General features: G+C 42.7%; 1 protein-coding gene across 2 annotated transcripts in view; it reads left to right on the top strand.

Annotated features, from left to right (window-relative positions):
* The window catches only part of SNX13 (sorting nexin 13), a 95418-nt gene extending 87373 nt beyond the window's left edge, over nucleotides 1-8045 (top strand). For both annotated transcript variants that reach the window (XM_051962689.1, XM_051962688.1), the window contains exons 23-26: nucleotides 1535-1680; nucleotides 1824-1892; nucleotides 3783-3895; nucleotides 4556-8045. In XM_051962689.1, the coding sequence (XP_051818649.1) occupies nucleotides 1535-1680; nucleotides 1824-1892; nucleotides 3783-3895; nucleotides 4556-4803 (576 nt within the window). In that variant the 3' untranslated portion in view covers nucleotides 4804-8045. The remainder of the gene's footprint in view (nucleotides 1-1534; nucleotides 1681-1823; nucleotides 1893-3782; nucleotides 3896-4555) is intronic.
* Nucleotides 8046-20394: the final 12349 nt, after the last annotated feature.

Raw genomic sequence — 20394 nt, 5'->3', positions numbered from 1 at the left:
AAGCTCATTAATAGGACTACGACTGCACCTTGGGAAAAGCTTTTGTCTGTGGAATTCCTCATTTAATTTCTACTTTCTGCAACTTTGGCTGAACTGTAAAAATTTGAAAATTTTTATACTAAAAGATAATGTTACCAGACTAATTTTGGATATCATATTTGCTATATATTAAGCTTATTCTAGGTGTGTCTGATCAGATTATGGCCCAGACATCCAGGATTGCTGAACTTCTTAGCTCTTGAAAAGGAATTTATTTCCTTGACTTTGCAGCATGAAGTCAGGACCTGTGTCCATTTGCCTGGTGCAGTAGTTTTTAGTGCTCTTGAAAGACTATTGAAGACTTAACCATTCCTGAACATCTTCATTTTGTGGTCAGAAGTCTCTTCATTTTATGAATTTTCTTATTATGGTAGATTTATGGAATCATCAAAAAATATAAAAATTTTTATAATTTTCAATGTACGACATAATGTTACTTTCCACTTAGGAGAAGTTAACAATAATAACAAAAGGAATAATACTTTACACACACACACACACACACACACACACAAAATTTTTCCAGTTACATATAAAACAGATTTTTTTACATTTGTTTTTAAAACTTGAGTTCCACATTCTCTCCCTTTTTCCCTCCTCACCACTTCCCCATTGAGAAAGACACATATGAAGTTATGCAAAACATTTCCATAAAAGTCACATTGTGAAATAAAACATAGATCTCTGCGCTGCCTCCCCCCCCCCAAAAAAAATTGCAGCTCAAGAAAAATGAAGTTAAAAAAAGCAAAAGTATGCATCAGTCTGTATTCTGACACAGTCACCTCCTTCTCTGGGTATGTTATATAGTGTTTCCAAATTTGCAAAGCACTTTGCTTCCACCGATTTTGGGTGGTCCACAGTGCAAGTCTCATTGTCCCCTTTTATTGGGGAGGCAGCAAGCTGTGAGGCGAGACGACCTGCCTGTGGTCTTTGTTGCCGATGTCGTTGTTGAGTTGTTAACCATACTTGAGTCTCTGTGACCCCATGGGACATGCCAGGCCTTGAAGTCCATTCAGGCTCATGCTCAATGGTTCCATGACATTTCTTGTCCGTCTCATTCTCTGCCATTGCCTCTTCTTTTGGCTTTCAGTCTTCCCCAACATCAGGGTCTTTTCCATCAAGTTATAGCTTCTCATTGTGTGTCCAGAAGATTTAAGTTTCAGGTTCAATCTTTGTCCCCCCGTGTGAATTACCTGAATTAATTTCTTTAAACATTGACTTTTTGGAATTCTGCCTAAGGGGCTCCCAGAAGCCTTCTGCAGCTGCAGCGTGGCTGAAGTCTCGATCCTGCGGTCCTCGGCTTTCCTCGGAGCCCAGCTCTCTCAGCCGTACACGGCTGCAGTGTTGCTTCTCTGTGGCTCTCCTTGTCGGGAGCTACAGGTGCCGTCTGTGGTGCTCTCAGGACCCACGATCACGAAGTCTGACGCGGCCCAGAGCCCTCAGAGCTTTCTGGTCTGAATGACGAGCGAGCACTTTCTGTGTCTTCCTTCGCCAGGTGGATGATAATATTCCTCTCCGAGTCATGCTGCTCCTCATGGACGAAGTCTTTGATTTAAAGGAGAGGAATCAGTGGCTGCGAAGGAACATCAAGAACCTGCTTCAGCAACTCATCAGAGCCACCTACGGAGACACCATCAATAGGTATGGAAGTCCGGGGCCTAACTGCTCCAGGGCTGTTCATTCAGACTAAACTGTTTGCTGCCTGGGACATTGCCCTGTTTTTCTTCTATTGCTTGGTGTCTTTCTGGACATGCCCTTGCTCACTTCGATTTCTTTAATTTCAGGAAAATAGTTGACCATGTTGATTGGATGACTTCCCCTGAGCAAGTGGCTGACTCAGTGAAACGTTTCAGGTACTGTTAAAAGTGCAGCGTGGCTCTCAGTGAAGTTTTGTGGCGTGCCAGACGCTCTCCTTCAAAGCCACCCGTGAATTGGGGGCTCAAGCTGTGATCCTCCACATTTTGCAGAGGAGGAGATGAGGGGGAGAAGCAGCGATTTGCCCGTGGTCATTCAGCTACTGAGTGTCGGAGCCGGGACCTCCATCCACCTCCTCCAACTCCACACCGAGCCCACTTTCCTCTCAGAGGACACCTTTTCTTGGGCTTTGTTCTGCGGTGTCAGGGACAAGCAATTTGGGGGGTCGGGTGGTTTGGGGCTCGGGACAACGGAGAGGAGTGCGCATCATTTCAGTTTCATGAGCTGGCTTCCGGTGCTGGTCTGTCCCAAGTCTAGTGTTGGTTTTCATTGGTAACAAAGGTTCTGAGACTTAGCACTGGGGCGTTCACTTCTGCTGAGTGCACCCCCTCGAGCCACTTACACCAACGGAATGAATTCAGAATCCCAGGGGTGGCAGGGGTTTTTGCTTGGCTTCTTTTGCTCATTCATAGTTATGGAAAGGAAGTCTAATTGCTTTGAATGTGGATCTGTGTCTGTATGTTAAATTTATTGCAACTTTCAAAGCTTCAGATACTTTAAAGCCCCAGGAAGGAAGGGCTGGAGAGCCCCCTAAGAAGGAAGGGCTGGAGAGCCCCCTAGAAGGGAAGGGCCGGATGGCCCTCCCAGGGTCATCTTCTGGAAGCAGGACTGAGGGTAGGGCTTGAAGTCAAAGGCTTAGCTTCCAGTCCTCAGCCCTGCCCCTGCTCTGGAGCCTTGTAACCCTTGTCCAGGTTGATCGCTTCACCACAATGACCACACCATGGGAATGAATGAATAATTCCTAACTCCTAGAATTCTCCTAAGTTCAAAGTACACAAGAAAACACAAAGGCAGAAGTACCATCTACCTGATCTTTTTTACTTATTTTTTATTTTTTTTTTTTTTTGCTGAGGCATTCGGGGTTAAGTGACTTGCCCAGGATCACACAGCCCGGAAGTGTTAAGGCCTGAGGTCACATTTGCACTCAGGTCCTCCTGACTTCAGGGCTAGGGCTCTGTCCACTGCGCCCCCTAGCTGCCCCTACTTGATCATTTTTAAAAGTATGCTGAGAAGTCCCATCCACTACAAAGGTGAAACTCAGCGCACTGTTGTAAAAATTTCCAAATACCAGTTAGAAACATAACACATCTATGGTCGTTACGTAACAACAGATTATTTCCTTTACAATTTCTATTAAGAAAACAAATTACAGGGAAAACTTCCAATAAGACTCTTCTAGAACCTCTTAGAGCCACTGATTGGGAGCTAAAACCAACCCCCAGAAGCCAGTAGCAGTCAAGTTCCGTCTTTGAGTTAAACTCTCGTGTGAACGATAGAGCATTATTTGGAAGGCAGCTCGGCCGGTTTCAGCGGACAAAGGGCTGCCCAGTCAGCGGCCTCAGGACTTTCCAGGCCCCATTTGTGCCTGTTTGCTTGGCAAACACTTCTAGTTCAGTGGACCTTTTTACGGAGTTCCTTTCTTTATCTTAAGGAGTTGGGAAGGAATTCCTCTGCTCTTAGTCCCCCTGCCAAGCCGGTGCCGAGGGCAGACTGAGGTCCATGCCTTGCCCCAGTGGCGCCTCCGGACTTCCCACATTACTCGTATAGATAAGGTTTCCAGCCGCCCCCGTGTTTGCTGCCACCTGGGCTCCCAGCCCCTTCCCCGAGCCCAGTGGGAGCCCAGAGAACATTGAAATGTGTGCAAATGGCAACAGATTTTCTCCTCCTGTGGGTATTTGTCTTTGTATCTTTAAGGCGACTTAGAGTAATTTGGGGAACTCCTTTTTTTTTTTTTTTTTTTTTTTTGGGTGGCCCTTCTTTTTGACCAGGGATTCCTTCTGGCCCAACGGCATCTTAGCGGAGACCGTGCCCAGCAGGGACAAGGCCATCAGGATGAGAACCAGGGTCGCCGGGAAAACCAAGCTGCTCGAGATAATGCCTGGTGAGTCCCCAGCCGCGGGGGCTTCTGGCTGGGTGCCCCCAGGCTGCTTTTGGGGGGGGCACAAGTGCCAGCTCCCCAGGGTGGGCCGGGAGCTCCATCTTTGAAGGAGGCGGTCAGGGACATGGTTGTTTTTGGTCGTCCTGCTGAGAGCCCAGTGCTCCTGTGCCTGCTTGGGAGAAGCCTCCCCTGTAGGAGAGTGCTCCTCTTCCTCTTTCCAAGTCCTTCCACTCAGAAACCCACCATGGCTTCCATGCCCGGCGCCCAGGACTCCAGGGCCAGGCCTCTGGGCCCCTCCAGAACCAGAGGGGCTGCTTGTGCTCCCCTCCCCCCCAGCTCTTCTGCTATCCTTTTATCTTGGTGGCCCACAGTTCGTCATTCCCCACCCCCAGCCTCGCCTCCCTCTCAGCCTCACCTGCCCCCAGCTCACCTTCCTTTCAGCCTTGCTCTTCCTTCAGCCCCACCTCCCCCTCAGCCTCGTCCCCCATCCTCCTCCTCCGGCCTCTGGGGGAGACTGTCCTGCGCCCCGAGCCTCGGAGCCTCCAGCCTGGGCCCCGTGGGTCCTGCCCAAAGGGCGGCGGCGTTCCCGCACGGCTCCGGGGAGCGCTTCTGAGCGCAGGGCCGCGTCTCGGCCGCGAGAGCTGACCCTTGTCTCTCGTCCAGATGAGCTGAAGCACATCATCGGGGCCGAGACGACCCGGAAGGGCATCCTGCGCGTTTTCGAGATGTTCCAGCACACCCAGCTGAACAAGAGGATGGTCTACGTCTTTCTGGAGGGCTTCCTAGAGACCTTGTTCCCCCAGTATAAGTTCCACGATCTCTTCAACAAGCTGCACTCGCGCTCCAGGCAGATGCGGAAGTACAAGCAGAGACTGCAGACGGCGCCGCCGGCCCCCCTGCAGAAGAGGTGACCCCGCGACGCCGCCAGGGTTTGCTTGTCTGGGATGGGCTCTGGGCGGGGCCTCCGGGGCTCGGCTCCGCTCTCGTAGTGTCCCCCGTTCGCCCATTAGCGCATCCACGAGAGCCGGGCTCCTGCCCCCCTTCACCCCGGGACCGCCGCCGGCCTCGGCGAGCGCGGGCGCCTCAGCCCCCCTCCTTTCTGACTGAGGAAGCCTCGTCCGGCCGCGGGCGCCAGAGAGTAGGTGGGGGGGCTCGCCGTGAGGCCCCGGGAGACTGCGAGGGGCGGCTGGGGGGGCGGGCGCTCTGTTTTGCGTCAGGACTGCTGAGGTCGAGGCCGCCGTTCCTGCGAGGGAGGCGCCGCCCCACGGAGGCGCTTTGGACCAGCCGTCCCTAGAAAGCCATGTCACCGACCCAACGCTCCCCAAAGCACGGACTGACGGTTAAGAAATTTGGTTCTTTCACCCTCGTTCATATCCTTGTGATGTAAAGAAATAAAACTGGGTACCATTAGAATTCGGTTGTATTTGTTCTTCAGTGGAGTAAAGAGTGTCCCGTTTGTGTCCACGACGGGCCCTGGGCCTCCTTAGCTCTGGCGGCCCCCGCCCGGTGCCCCGGCCCTACTTGGGATGGAGAAGGAAGCAGACTGAGACCCCGACTCTGGCCGGGGCCGCCTGCCCCCGGGGCCGGTCGGGAGTTTGGCCTCCGAAAATGGAACCGTGAAAACCCTCACTTGGCAAAAAGAGTCGTCCTCTTCTCATTTCGACTGATTTGACCTCCACTCACCGTAGTCAGAGCGCTAGGGTTGCTACTCACCAAAAAAAGATTTTTAAGGAACGTCATTCGTCGTATGCAAATATCCAAATTCCTGAATCCGCCCCAGTGTACATATCTGAAAATAAAGAATGGAAACACAACAACGATATTTTTTTAACTATTTTTTTTATTTTTTGGCATAATGTAAAGTTTAAAAGACCCTACAAAAATCCCTCGGTCTATCCCTTTAATTCCCTGAAATCATTCTCTACTATGAAGAAGCAAACGTGTACTTTCACTCTTTAGGGGCCTCTGAATATTTCAGAGTTTTCTTACGTTCCATTTTCTCCCGAGAGATCCTTCATCCGCCACGAGGGCTGCTCCTGCACAAATGTCCATATTCCCGTTAACTGAGGGGGGAGGGGAGAGTTGTTTTTATGTCTTTCTTTTAAAAATATTTAACACTACGAGCTTAAGAGCATGAAGCTACTTACCAGATCACTGAGCCAAGATCCTGGTGGGGATCGAGCCCCCAGGTGACAGCAATATATATGTATGTATGTATGTATATAGAAATATATATATATGTATGTGTATATCTCCAGCTAAGAGAAAGGGTCTAGGTGTCCCGGGCCCACCCCGTTATTTGAGAGCTTTAAGGGTGAGAAAACACCCCGTGTTGATTTTGTCGTTTTCTCTCTTGGAATCTACTTTAAGCCTATTAACACAATGAAGCCTTTCTTTAAATATTTGTCCTAACGATCATGTTTATTGCCGATGTCATCGTGCGTACTTGCAGCGTGGGGGAACTCGGCACGTGTTGCACATCTTCAAAACGGACAGAGAAATCCCAAGGCCTCGGAGTAGGTTATTTCTTCCTGATCTCAATGGGGTTTCCTCCCTAGGCTCGAAAATAATGAGTCGTGAAATGTGTTCATCCGTAGGAAAGATTAAGTTGGCCACTAGAAAAATGACTTTCACGCCCCCTACTCCCTGCTGTCCATGTGACTGTTTTGAAAATGTAACGGTGAATTTAGTTCTGTGCAAGTGAAAGACTGTTCGGAGGAGCCAAGTACGTACCTGCGAAAGATGAACTCTATCTGGAGAGATACAGGCCAGAAACCCTAGGAAGATGGTGCCCCAAAATACAGCCAGTCAGTATAGAGCCCCCCCGCCCCTCCAAGAGAAGCCGGCTTCTATCTCGCCAAAAAGGTTTTTCTGAAAAAATGGTTGGAGTCACTTTTTGCTACAAATTTATAGATGGTATTTTCAGAGCAAGAATATTAAATAATAGTCGGTCTAAAGCGGGCACATCTTCTCTAAAGGGACCTGTGTGTTCTGGAGTTCACAGAGAGCTGTGGGTCTCCAGATGTCTCGGTCCGGCTGTGCGTGAACATCTTTAGCCCACAAATCAAGTCCACTGTACCATGTTAATAAAGGCATTGCATTAGTGCATCTAGAAATATATACATATATACATATATATATAAAAGAAGATTTGTGTCTTCTGATATTTAATTTCTTAATATGGTTTTTTAAGTCAGTGGTGCCTTTGGGCTAGAGCTATTGAAAATAATCTCTTTGAGGTTCTTGATTTGGGTTTTTGTTGTTGCCGTTCTATTTTGTCTTTAAGACTATACATGATCGAACATAGAGAAAAAAAAAAAAACTCCCTGCCAACTTACGTGTTCTATTACCCTAGGGAAAAAAATGTATCATTAAAATCCAGCACTTAGACAGGCGTATTCTAGTATTTGAGTGTTCTGAATAGTTGCTGAAATAATTGTGCCATTGACCAAAAAAATGCACTTGGTTAGCCTTAATTTTTTTTTTCTTTTGAAAAAATACTCAAGTTTTTTAAAATATTTCCTTTGGTTTGTTCTCAAGCTTGTGCTGCTGGTGTTCGCTCTGATTCACAGTTCATTTGAAGTGCTGCCAGGATGTGTACCAACTTTCTAGAAAGTTAACTATTTAAATTCCACAATCTCAAATTTAATTTTGTGCAATATTTTCATTTAACGCATGTGAATTTGAATAATTGTAAAATAAATGGATTTTTAATGTTCCGAGACGTAGGTTAAACCGTCTTCTTAACCCAACAACTTGCATTCCGTTGTTGCTGCCTCTGTTTATTTAAGGACTTGTTTTAAAAGTCTTGTATGTCATCATCCTTGTAAAATTCTCGGCATTGGTGGATTTCGCTCGGGGGAGAGCGGCCCTCGCGTCACGAGGGCAAAACTCGACCGGGCGCGTCTTCGGGATGGGGCTGGTAAAGATGCCTTGTGCATATATCACTGTACAGTCAGTGTCAACTGTGTGCCTCATTGTTCTATCAATACTTTCTCCCCTTCAGCGAAGAACAAACTTCAGTCAAAATGTCGGTCATTTATTGAACTGGAAAAAAAAAAAGTAAAATTTTTTTATTTGGGGTTTGCATTATGTTCTGTCCATTAGGAAAGCTGAAAAAAAATATTACACTAATAAAGTATTAACAAATTTCTTTTGGTTGAGTGTATGTAATATTGCTTTTGTACTGACACTTTAAACATATCCTGCCTAACCTTATTAATGTTCCTTGAAAACACATAGAAGCAGACAGTGCTATAAGAATAAGGTCTGGTATGAGGGGAAAGGTCTGGGGAAGCTTTCATGATAATAGTAAGCAGGATGTTCTAATTTCTAATATAGTGAACATTGAGAGCTGTAACCCATAGAAGCAGAGGGCTCTTTAGGGAGCAGGGGTCCTTAACAATTTTTATGAGTGTAAAGGGGACCCATTACCCCAGAAGTCTGAGGGCAGATGTGTGATGAGGGCAGGAAGGATCTGCACAGATGCACACTTCCTTTCTGGGCCCTCACCAGGTCTCTTATCAATATAGTTGGTTCTGGTCCAGAGGATTCTGGACTCCTGGAATCTGCTTTCACCGGTCTCACGAGCACCTGTGAATGCTGTTCTGGGCTTGTCCCTGGGCTGGAAGGTGGGAACGGGCCGCAGCCTGTGCCAGAGGATGAGATCTACTCCTGAGTACGGTTGCGTGGGGCAGTGGGGTTCCATCCAGCATAGCCTCAGACGCTTAACACTTCCTAGCTATGTGACCCTGGGCAAGTCACTTAAACCCAATTGCCTTGGGGGGTTGGGGAGATCATTAAAAAAAAAAAAACAACAACACTGTCTTTATTTGATTATGATATCAAGAATCTGGTTTCATAGGCTGAGAGGGAGGGGGATGGCTATTCTAACTCTAAAGATATTAGGGATGGTGAGAGCTGACTGTCCACTTTGCCTAGAACATGGCAAACCAAAAAGGGAGCAAGATTAAGCTTGGAAAGGTGGGCTGGATCTGGGTGGTAGGAAACCTTGCAAGGACATTTCTCCTGTGGGCAATGAGGAGCCACTGTGCTTTAGGAAGATGGTCTGAAAGGTATGTGGAGGACAGACTGGAGAGGAAGGAGGAGGTTATTGCACGGTCTGGGAGCTTGAACAGGTGTTCAAATGGAGAGGGAGAAAGCGTGAGCAATGCTGGGAAGAGTGGGATTTGGCAGCTGAGCGGCTTCAATCCCTAAACATTGATGAAGTGCCTACTCTGTGCCAGGTACAGGGTTGAGTTCTGAGAGCACAAAAATGGCAAGAGTCAGCCCTAAAGGAGATTCCAAGCAGATGCATTTCTCTGTAGCTTGAAGTGGGAACCATTTGCCATTATCTCTAGAAACAGTACTTATGTCTCCTTTGTGTCACCATGAATTTCTGCCAAATTCCTGTGTTAACATCAATCAGCTTTCATTGTTTCAAAACAGGTCTTTCTCTTCTAGAGTCTGTTACTTTGTTAATGCCTCAGCCCTCCATTAAAGCTGGTTCTCTTCTGGGTACTTTGTTAATGCCTTAGCCCTCCATTAAAGCAGATTCTCTTCTAGAGTCTGTTACTTTGTTAATGCCTCAGCCCTCCATTAAAGCTGGTTCTCTTCTGGGTACTTTGTTAATGCCTTAGCCCTCCATTAAAGCAGATTCTCTTCTAGATACTTTGTTAATGCCTTAGCCCTCCATTAAAGCAGATTCTCTTCTAGGTACTTTGTTAATGCCTTAGCCCTCCATTAAAGCAGATTCTCTTCTAGATACTTTGTTAATGCCTTAGCCCTCCATTAATGCACATTTTCTTTCAGAATCTGGTACTTTGTTAATGTGTTAGCTCCTCCTTCATTTCAGATTCTCTTCCATAAGCCATTACTTTGTCTTAGCCCCTCCATTAAAGCTGGTTCTCTTCTGGGTACTTTGTTAATGCCTTAGCCCTCCATTAATGCACATTTTCTTTCAGAATCTGGTACTTTGTTAATGCACTAGCCCCTCCATCATTGCAGATAGCAAAGACCTCCCCTGGGGATCAGTTACTGCCCATCCATCCCCTTCTGCCTTCCACACTTCCAGCACTCTGGGTCTCGAGTCTCCATCCAGAAACAAGGGGCTCATCCCAGAGGTTTCTTCTTGCTCTAGACCCGGGGCCCAGTGCTCCCCAAAGCCTCTCTTTACAAGCTCCAACTAGGTAGCCCCCCTTTGTCTTGTGAGAGAGAGTTAAGCATGGGGAGCTCTGCCCCCTACGGCCTTTGTCCTCTCAGAAAGTGGATCCCGGGTCAAATGTAGCTGCGTGTCCTCGGCTTGGAGGCCAGGCTTTGTTTTCATAGAAGTCGGTTCCCTGTGGAAGCCCAGAGATCCCAGATGTTTACATTGACCATGTATTAGGGCACAGAGACATTGCAAATACATCTAAAAATGGGGAAATGTGAGATGTGTATTTTACAAAATATAAGACAATCAAATTAGTCATGCAAAAAGAAAAAAGGAAATCAATGTCTACTTAAAAATTAGATACTGGTCCTCCAAGACAATTAATGCTGTAGCTCTCCCTCTCTTTGTTCCATTCGTGTCCTTCTCTTTCCTATTTGCCCGGATTGTGTTGTCCCTTAGGTGGTTAGCGTTGATCTAGGGTAAAGACTCAATTAGCTGTAGCCATGAAGAGGGATCTGGGAAGCTTTGCTCTGACTCTCATAAGTTGACATTCTTGTCATGGGACTGTGGTTAATTCTGACATTATCCAGCACAGACCTCCAGCAGTCCTTAATCACCTGCATAAATGCCCCGAAGGCTGGACAGCCCGTGGGTTTGGGCTCCCTCAGCTGGGATTTCTGCCTGCTGAGGACTTTGGGTCGACTCCATCATCACAGGGATCCATCACACATCTCTTCATGGCTCTTTCCTTCCACTGGGCCCTACGATATAGGTCAGCTTCTCCAGAGCGTGTTCCCTTGGCACATTAGCTTTGACACTCAGAAGATTTCATTGCTATATCTAGATGTTGCCCGTGATTTGGGGGGTGTTGCTGGAGCAAAAAATGAACCTTCGGAGGCACTTCCAGAAGCTCTTTTGAAATCAATTAGCACCCACAAGGTTTTGTGTTATTGCTCAATTAACCTTGATAATACAGTCCGCTGAACAAGTTGCTTTGAGCTTTTTATTTTTTTGAGCATTTTGGCTTTTGTTTAAAGAGATATTACTTTTGTTCTTGCATAATTACCATTTTCTGAGTACATATAAGCTGGAAAATTTGGGGAAAAAGAAATTCTGTTTAAGAAGTGAGTCCGGGCCCTTTGCCCTCAACAGTATTGGAATCAGCCTACAGGTGAGATGAGAAAGAACTTGAGTTCTTCCGTAATATGGAAAATGGTGAATAGATAAATTCTCTGAGAAGTGGAAGCTCTTTCTAGCTCTCAGTGCATTGGTGCTCTGCCATCCCACCATGTCATAAAGCTGCAGGTATTGCCTCCAAGACTGGAAAAGCGGCTCCCCCAGGGGTGAACAAGTACTTGATTTCCCCAATAGAATGGGAGCCCGCCTCGTTCTTGTTCTACCAAACCTGGCAGTATTTTTTACATTCTTTCAAGCTCGTTCAAAGCTATTCAGTTGTAAAAAATAAAAATAAACAAACAAATGAATAGACGAATAAAGGAATGAATGAATAAATGATAGCTGTTCAATTGTGTTGCTCTCTACCGGCTGTCCTAGGAATCAAAAGACAAAGTTGAATTTGTTATTACTCTATGACCTTGAGTACCAGTCATTCTCAGTTTAGTTATTTCTAAAATGAGATTCTGTTCCTTATTCTGTCTCAAGGGCAGCCTGGGACATCCGCTCCTGTGCTGGTCTGCACTTTCAGGGCTGGAATGGAGAGCTTTGTCAAGATGGTCTCCTGCACGTGGGATGGACGGGGGATAAGACGCCTAGGAACGCTTTCAGATTTTCATGGAAGTGCCCACTTGAGATCATAGCATTGCACATTAAATAAGATCACCTTTTTGTTATTCCCTGAATTGGGACTTCTTATCTCTAATATTCTAGGGCCCGGAATAACCCACCCCCTCACTCCGACCTCTTAAAATCCTCAGCTCAGGGGCCACATCCTGCAAGAAGTCTTTCCCAGTATCTCTTGCTGGTTGCTGCATCTCAAATTATTTCTGTTGATGGATCTATTTACCATCCCACTTTGTATCACTCAGTGAAACAAGCTCCTTAAGTCAGGGACTGGGTTTTCATTTCCGTGTTCATGTCTCCAGCATATAACACAGTGTCTTGTGTCATAGTAGCTGTTAAAAATGTTTATTGAATATAATTTTATCTTTCTGGGACCCTGTTTCCTCATTGATGAAATGGATAGAATATTTGAACTTTACATCTCAGAGAAAATGCTTTCTAAAACTTAAAAGAAGTTTCACCACATGGATCCTTCCTCACATGAACACTACCCTAAGTTCAAGTCATATTGTGGGTGTTGGAGCAATATCCACCGATAACAATAGCTCATGAGCCCCCATCAGTGTGTTTCTTCTACCAGTCAACAAAAAGATACCTAGTTCAAGGACAAATTGATGTTTTTTAATTTAAATTTAAATTTAATTAATTAATTAAAATGCCATTACATTGAAATACATCAAGATAGATGAAAAGAAAGGTTTTTCCCTATAGACATAATGGTACAAATGTCTCCCATTGTAAGTAGGTGATGGCGACACAAACAGGGAGCACATGGAACACATGTAGATCATTGACAACTTATACCTTCAATAGTTTTTTCTAATATTTTTTATTGCTATCTTTTGGTTTTTTATCACAAAACTTCTCAATGTGTTCCTCAGATTTCGATACATCAAGAACCATAGCACAGAATAGAAAAAGAGAAGGAAAAAAAAATTTAGTAAAACAAAAATTCTGACACTGTAGTATTCTAGATCCCATTTTCTCTCACTTCTGAAAAGAAGGGAGAGAGATATCTTCTTATATCTTCTCTTTGAGGATAAGATTGATCATTCTATTCAAAACATTCAATTATTTTATTATTCTTCACATTTATGATGTAGTGACTGTGAATTTTGTATATTATTTCTCATTTAGTTCACTTTTCATTAGTTTATAACCTTCCATGCTTCTATGATTCCATTAATGCCTTTGAGTGAACAAAATTTATTTACTGTGTACCAGATACAGAATTTCATCATATGTATTTTTCTTACAGGACAGTCATATTCTGTTCTATTAATGTATTAAAACTTGTTTAATTCTCCAATTGAAGAGCATCTATTTTATTTTCAGTTCTCTTTTCCAACAAAATGTATAGCTATAAACATTTTGCCACATATAGTCTTCTTTTATCATTGACCTCCTCAGAGTGGATGCCAGCAATAAAAAGGACATTTTAATTAATTTTCTTTTCATAGTTTCGAATTGCTTTTCAGAGGAACATAACCAATTCATCTCTCTACCAACAGTTAATTCACTTGGCCATCTTTCCATGTCCCCTCCAATACTCAATCTCTCCATTCTTTGCTATTGTTGCCAATTTGGGGAGAGGATGTGAAATTTCAGTGTTGTTTTTTCATGTGCGTCTTTTTTATTAGTGATTTGGGACATTCATATAATTTTTAATAATTTGCATTTAATAATGTGGGATAACTTCTGTTCATGTCCCTTGGTTGCATATCTATTGGGAAATGGATTTTGGTCTAATTGTTTATATTTGATTTAGTATTTATCTACATATCTTGTATGAGGAACCTCATCAGATATGGTATGATACAAAAAAAATTTGACTACTTCCCTTTTTATTCGAATTGTGCAAGTTATCTTTTTATAATTTTAGACTTTATTTTAGCAGTTTTTAAAATTTTGAATTTCAGCCCCTTTCTCTTTAATTGACAAAGCAAGCATTATAACATCAAATATACATAAAATTGTGCAAACATTTGCATGTTAGCCATGTTGCCACCCATAAAAAGCAAGAAAAAAATAAGTGGAAAAATATGTATTTAGAATTCATCAGTTTTCTCTCTCTAGCTGTAGGTATCATTTTTCATAATTAGTGCTTTGGAATTGTCTTAGTGCATTGTACTTTTTACATTTGGTGGGTAAAAGATGGAAGGACTGAAGAAAAAAGTTTTAAGCTTCCAAGTTTATTTGTTTAACAATACATATCAATTGCCCAACAAACGGGGACCAGACTCCTCCTCACCTAAGAGTTGGGCCCCAAATGTAGAAAAAGCCAGACTTTGGACCCATTTTTCACCCCACCAACAATGTTAGATATTTTTATTAAATTAGATATTTTTTTCCCAGCAGTTTATATAATGCTAGAATTAATTGTTCTTTAAATGTTTGGTAGAATTCACTTGTGAATTCTTGTCTAATCCTGGGGATTTTTTTAGGGAGCTCATTTATGACTTGTTCTTTTTTTTTTTTTTTTCCCCCTGAGGGTTATTTAAGTATTATATTTCCTCTTTTGTTAATCTGGCCAATTTTTATTTTTGTAAATGTCCATGTATTGAACTTAGATTGCTAGTTTTCTTCATATGTAATTCAGCAAATTAGCTTTTAATAATTGCTCTGATTTCACCTTCACTGATAATGTATTCACTTTTTCATTTGGATAATGATAATTTGTTTTTTTTCTCTTAAAAAATTCTAATTAACCATAAGTTCATCTACTTTTTTTCTTCATAAAACCAGCTCCTACTTTTATTTATCAATTCAGTGATTTTTTTTTTTTTACTTTCAATTTTATTCTCTTCTTTGATTTTCAGAATTACTGCTTAATTAGGGTGTTTTTTCTTTTTCTAGGTTTTTTTTTAAATTCATCCATTCATCAATCCATTCTTGTTCTTGTTTATTGATGTAAGCGTTTAAAGATATAAAATTTCCCCTAAGTACTGCGTTAGCTCCTTTTCACAAATTTTGTCATGTTGTCCTACTATTGTTATTATCTTTTATGATACTATTGATTGTTGCTGAGTTTTTGTTTTTTGGCCGACTCACTTTTTAGGATAAGATTATTTAATTTGCAATTAATTTTTAGCTATGCTTTTAAGACCTTTAATTGAAGCAATTTATATTGCATTATGGTCCAAAAGGATGAACTTAATATTTCTGCTTTACGGCAATTGTGATGGGTTGCTTGGTTTGTTGTTGGTTTTTTTTTTTTTCCTTTTTTTACACCAATGCACATTAATTTTTGTAAAAGTGCCAAATTCAGCTGAGGGGAAAAAAAGTCTCTCTGTTCCCATTCAATTTTGTTCAGTAGTTTATCATATTTAGCTTTTCTAAATTATTTCTATTCATCTCCTTAACTTCTTTCTTATTTATTTTATGGTTAGATATATCTAGTTCAGAGAGAGGAAAAATGAGGTCCTCCACTAGTATAATTTTACAGTGTAATTGCTCCTATAACTCATTTAATTTTTCTTTAAGAATCTGAATGCTATGCCATTTAGTGCATATTTTTATAGTATCTGTATTACTTTATTTAGTATCTACATTGCTTCATTATCTATGGTACCTTTTAGCAAGATGTAATTTCCCGTTTTTTTTTTTTTTTTTTAATTAGGTCTAGTTTTCTTTTTGCTTTTTCTGATGGCAGCTACCTTTGCCTTTTCTTTTTACTTCTGCTAAAGCATAATAGATTCTGTTCCAGGTGCTTATTTTAACTCTTTGTATATCCTTCTATTTTAAGTATGTTTCTTATAAACAACATATAGTGGATTCTGGTTTTTAATCCATTCTGCTATCCATTCCATTTTATAAGTGAATTCATTCCTTTAATATTCATAGTTATGATTACTGAGTATTTCTCTCCATCCTATTTTCTTCTTCTTTGTCTTTGTCTTCATCTTCGTCTTTGTCTTCGTCTTCTTCTCCTTCTTCTTTTCTCTCTCTCTCTCTCTCTCTCTCTCTCTCTCTCTCTCTCTCTCTCTCTCTGTGTTTTTTGTCCTTACATTCTTTACAATCAGGAATCCTTCTGATTACTTCTTTCTTTAATCCTTCCTCCCTCTTATCACCATCTCTCTGTTTTCTCTTAGCCACTTCCCCTCTTGTTTCTCTGTTGAATAAAATAGATTACGGTACCCAACTGAATTTGTATGCATGTGTATATGTATATACACATTCTTTCCAGTTCAGAAGAGAGTTCAAATGTCATCAGCCCCTCTAATTTTGCATCTTTACTATAAAAGCTTTTCATTGCATGCCTCTTTTTCATGAGAAAATTTTCTCTATTCTTCTCCCTTCTTCTAGAGCACCTCTGCTTCTTACTTCTGTCCCTTTTTTTGTAGATCATTTCAATATAATTGCTTTCATCCTCTGTCTATGTAAATTATCATTTTCCCATACAAGAATATAAACACTTTAACCATATATATATATATTCTTGTATGGGAAGATGATAGATGTAACTCCTACAAATAGTATCATTGTTATAGTAGTTAGAAGGAGTTTACAAAACAAGCAAGTAATCCAATATAGATTAAACATATATAATTCTTCTAAACATATTTTCATAATTGTCATGTTGCTCAAGAAAAATCAGATCAAAAGAAAAAACCACGAGAAAGAAAAATAACAAGCAAACAACAAAAACAAATGAAAATAGTATGCTTTGATCCACTTTCAGTCTCCATAAATCGCTCTGGATACACATGACTCTCCATCACAAAGGTATTGGAATTCCCTTAAATCACTTCATTGTTAAAAAGAACCAAGTCCATCACAATTGATCATCACCTAATCATGCTGTAATTGTGGACAATATTCTCAAGGGTTCTGCTCATTTTTTTCAGCATCAGTTCAGATAAATCTCTCCAGGCTTTTCTGAAATCATCCTGCTGATCATTTCTTATAGAACAATAATATTCTATTACATTCATATACCATAACTTCTTCAGGCTGGTCGTTATCTAGGTTGATAGCCATGGGGCTGTCTTTAGCTCCTTTATGATATAAACATACTAGACAGGTTGACTAGAATTCTCTTTATTTATGAAACCAGTATTTTCAATGACTATTCTCAACTGTCGGTTGGATTCTCATGATTAAATCCTATCTGAATTATGAGCAGCAAATTAATTTTTATTCCTATTAGAGCTTTCATCTGTATAACTCATTCACAGAGAGATCAAGAGAATCCAACAATAGGTGAGAACAATCACTTTAGCAAAAGATTTCATAAACAGAAATTTGTGGGGTTTTCTCCATGGGTGAGAGTTGGTTGAAATGTACATTTGTACGTCTGTCCATTCATCAGTTGATAAAGCTAATGCTTCTTCTCCCTTCTCACTGACTTCCCTGACTAACTGTCCAAAGCCAAGAGTGGGGAATAAAGCTGTTTTCCTGGGGCCCAATTTGTCATACTCCAGAGGAATCACAGTTGAGATGTTGGCCGTCTTGTAGCTTGGCAGAAATAATGAAATTATTGGGAATGTTTATTTAAAACCTTTTTTCCATGAAGGACACATGGGAATCATGCTTTGGAAGTGACCGAGTTTCCTCCAGCTCCTTCTTAAAGGATGCTGTGTGTGTGATTTCACACTGTCAGAGAAGGTGTCTTTCTGTGTGAGGTTCACACATTTCTTATTAAAACTATTACACAAAAAAGTTTTTTTCCAATGAGTGAACTTTCTGTTTCAAATATAGTTCACATAGTTTTAAAGCTTCTGTCTATTGGGCTATTTGGGGTGGAGAAAGCAGAAGATATTCGCCGCAACGTACAGAGTTAGCATTTTTTTTTCCACAATGAGTGATGTACTAGCGCTTGGTGCTTAGAAATTCTTTGAACTTTGACCTTTCAATGGTTCTGTCATCTCAGCCACATGGGCGCTCCCTGCAGGGACCCCATTTTTGCCTGACTATCCGGTGTAACCCTTGTCCACCACCTCTTATAAATTCTCCTTGGAGACTAGCCCGGATGCTGAAGGCTTTCCTTTGCCTCATGAAGCATGTGGGCCGAACTTCAGGTATCCCTCAGTCTGTGCGTCTGGCTCATCCTATTTATATTTTCCTTGAATTATGCCATTTCTTTTGTGGGATTCTTGGCCTACAGCTCAACTTGTTCACACACACCCTCCCCCATCGCGGGCCTTCTCCCCGACCCTCACCTTCAGCTCATTAATGGCGGCCATATTGTGTCAGTGAGAGACTTAGAATTGTGAAGGAGCAAGTTGGGACCAATCAGGTGCACAGTGAAGTCTTGGGAAGCCCCAGGTTGAAAGGAGAGTCTTTGACCTTAAAGCTGAGATCCAGTCCTGTCAGGGGCTGCTGCTCGCCCCCTCCCACAAAGCCTCGGGGAGCCTGGTTCCCCCCATGCCCCTGACAGCTTCCCAGAGCAGAGCTGGGAGCTTGGCCTGGGCCTCCCCGAGAAAATCTTCCAGCTGCAGGTGTTTCCTTCATTCTTCCTGAGGATTCAGAAAGGTCAGGGAAGCATGAAATCCCCCCTAATTCGGCTTAGCCGTGAATCACGAAGAAAGAAAATGGGAGTATGACGGAGCATTTGGGCTACGTCCCTGGGCACCTGTTTTGGCCATCTCAATTTGTTTTTCTTCACACAACATTTTCCACTTCTTAATTCAATTTGTGACCATTCCAGTTTCCCCAGCAGCTGTCCCAGACACAAGGGCCGACATTCCGCAGTGAGGTTCTCAGGGCTGGCCAAAAGCATTAGTAGGGTCCTCCATGGACCGGGGGTCCAGCACTTTGGTGGCCTGATCACCGGGAACCCAAGGAAGCCCTGAAGTGCCGTCAAGGAATTTCATTCGTGGACCAGAAAGTTATTCCCAGCTCAGCGATGATGTTTGGGGTTAAAGGGACACGTGGGGCCCTCGTGGAATGGGAAAGGGGCATTGTTTTGGTTTAGGAAACAACTTCTGCAATCTCCTCTGGGAGCTCCCATGGAGAAGAGCTGTTTCTGAGCGGTGCTTTGGGATGCAGAGTCACCCTTCGCACCCCAAAAAGCCAGGGGTCTGAAGGAATGAAATTCACATTTTAGAAAATGTACCAGTGGATTGGTGAGAGAAGTGATGGGTACAAGGGCAAGAGAATTGACTCTGGTGTCCAAGAACCTATGTCCAAATCAAATCCCATTGATTGCAGGCAAGATTCTTCTCCATCTACCTATCTATCTCTTTGTCTGTCCATCTGTCTTTCTATCATCTATCAGTCAGTTTGTCCTATCAGTTCAACCTATCATCTATCTTTCTGTATCTATTTGTCTGTCTCTGTCTCTATTTATCTATCATCTATCTATCAATCTTATCTAGTTATCTATTGTTAGTTGAGGTACAAATTTCACACTTTAACAGTAAGAGAAAGGAGAGAAACTGAATTTAGAGTTAACTTAAGCTGTTCCATCCTATCTATCATTCTGTCTTTATTTGTCTGTTTCCATCTATCTCCCATATATTGTTTATCTTCCATGCTAAAACGTACCTTCCTTAAGAGTAGAGACATTTTTATTTTTTGAGGTTATCCCCCTCATCCCTCGCAGAGTGCCCGCTACCTGTAAGTATTGACCCTAATGAATACTCTGCTGATTTATTATAAAAGGGACTCAGTGTCCTTTAAGGTCCTTTCTCACTTGACATCTGTCAGCCTGCAATTCAGGGTTGGCTTGGGGAAGGAGAGAATGCATTTCAGACTGTGTAACAAGCAACCTATGGGTTTGAAGGTGTGGAGGCAGGGGCTGCTCTCCAGGATTCCCTCCAGCTGTGGTTCTGTGTTCTGATGAGCCTGTCACTGTGCATGGTCACCCCAGAAATACCTCTCAGAGTGCCCATCCCTCGTGGGCTCCTCTTGTCCTTCTGTATCTTCTCCTCAGTATAAATTTGCCCCGGCAGGAGAGAGCTTAGCTCTCAGCCATCATAGAGAGGCTCCTTACCATTGGTGATCATTCTAGACTGGACCAATGTGTGGAGACATAAAACCTAAGCCTTAACTCTCCCAGGAAAAGCCATCGTGGAGAGACACACCCAGAAGATTTGCTTAACTTCAGTCATCCTTGGTGAGATAGACACGTAGTTCCCTAGGGAAAAAGTCAGAATGAAAGATGGCACATCCGGAGTTTGCAGGTCAGCAGCTGATGGGCAGGACTGTGGATTTAGGTCCTCTCAGGGGATCTTTGATGGTATCAAGTCCAACCATCTCCAATGGGGAAACTGAGGCCAGAGATTGTCGCCTGAAATTCCACAGGCAGCTGCGAGTGGTAGAGGGATTGGACGCCAGCTTTCCGACTGCACAGCCAGTGTCCTTTCCACCCTTCCAGGCTGCCTCTGGATGAGGAAGGAACTTGCACTGAAGTCCTGTTTCTAAAAGCTGAAATCTATGTTTCTACAAATCAATCACTTCCCTGCTCAGCTCCAAAGATTTTTCACTTTGTGGAGTTCCTTGCAGTCTGAAAGGGCCAATTTACTTCTTCTCAGAATCATGTTATAAAATAAATAAAAATAAAATAAAACACAGAGGCTTGCAAAGGAAACTAATTACAGGGAAATTT

This window comes from Antechinus flavipes, chromosome 5 (assembly GCF_016432865.1).
Source record: "Antechinus flavipes isolate AdamAnt ecotype Samford, QLD, Australia chromosome 5, AdamAnt_v2, whole genome shotgun sequence".
Lineage (NCBI taxonomy): Eukaryota > Metazoa > Chordata > Mammalia > Dasyuromorphia > Dasyuridae > Antechinus > Antechinus flavipes.
This window is presented reverse-complemented; position numbering and strand designations above follow the sequence as displayed.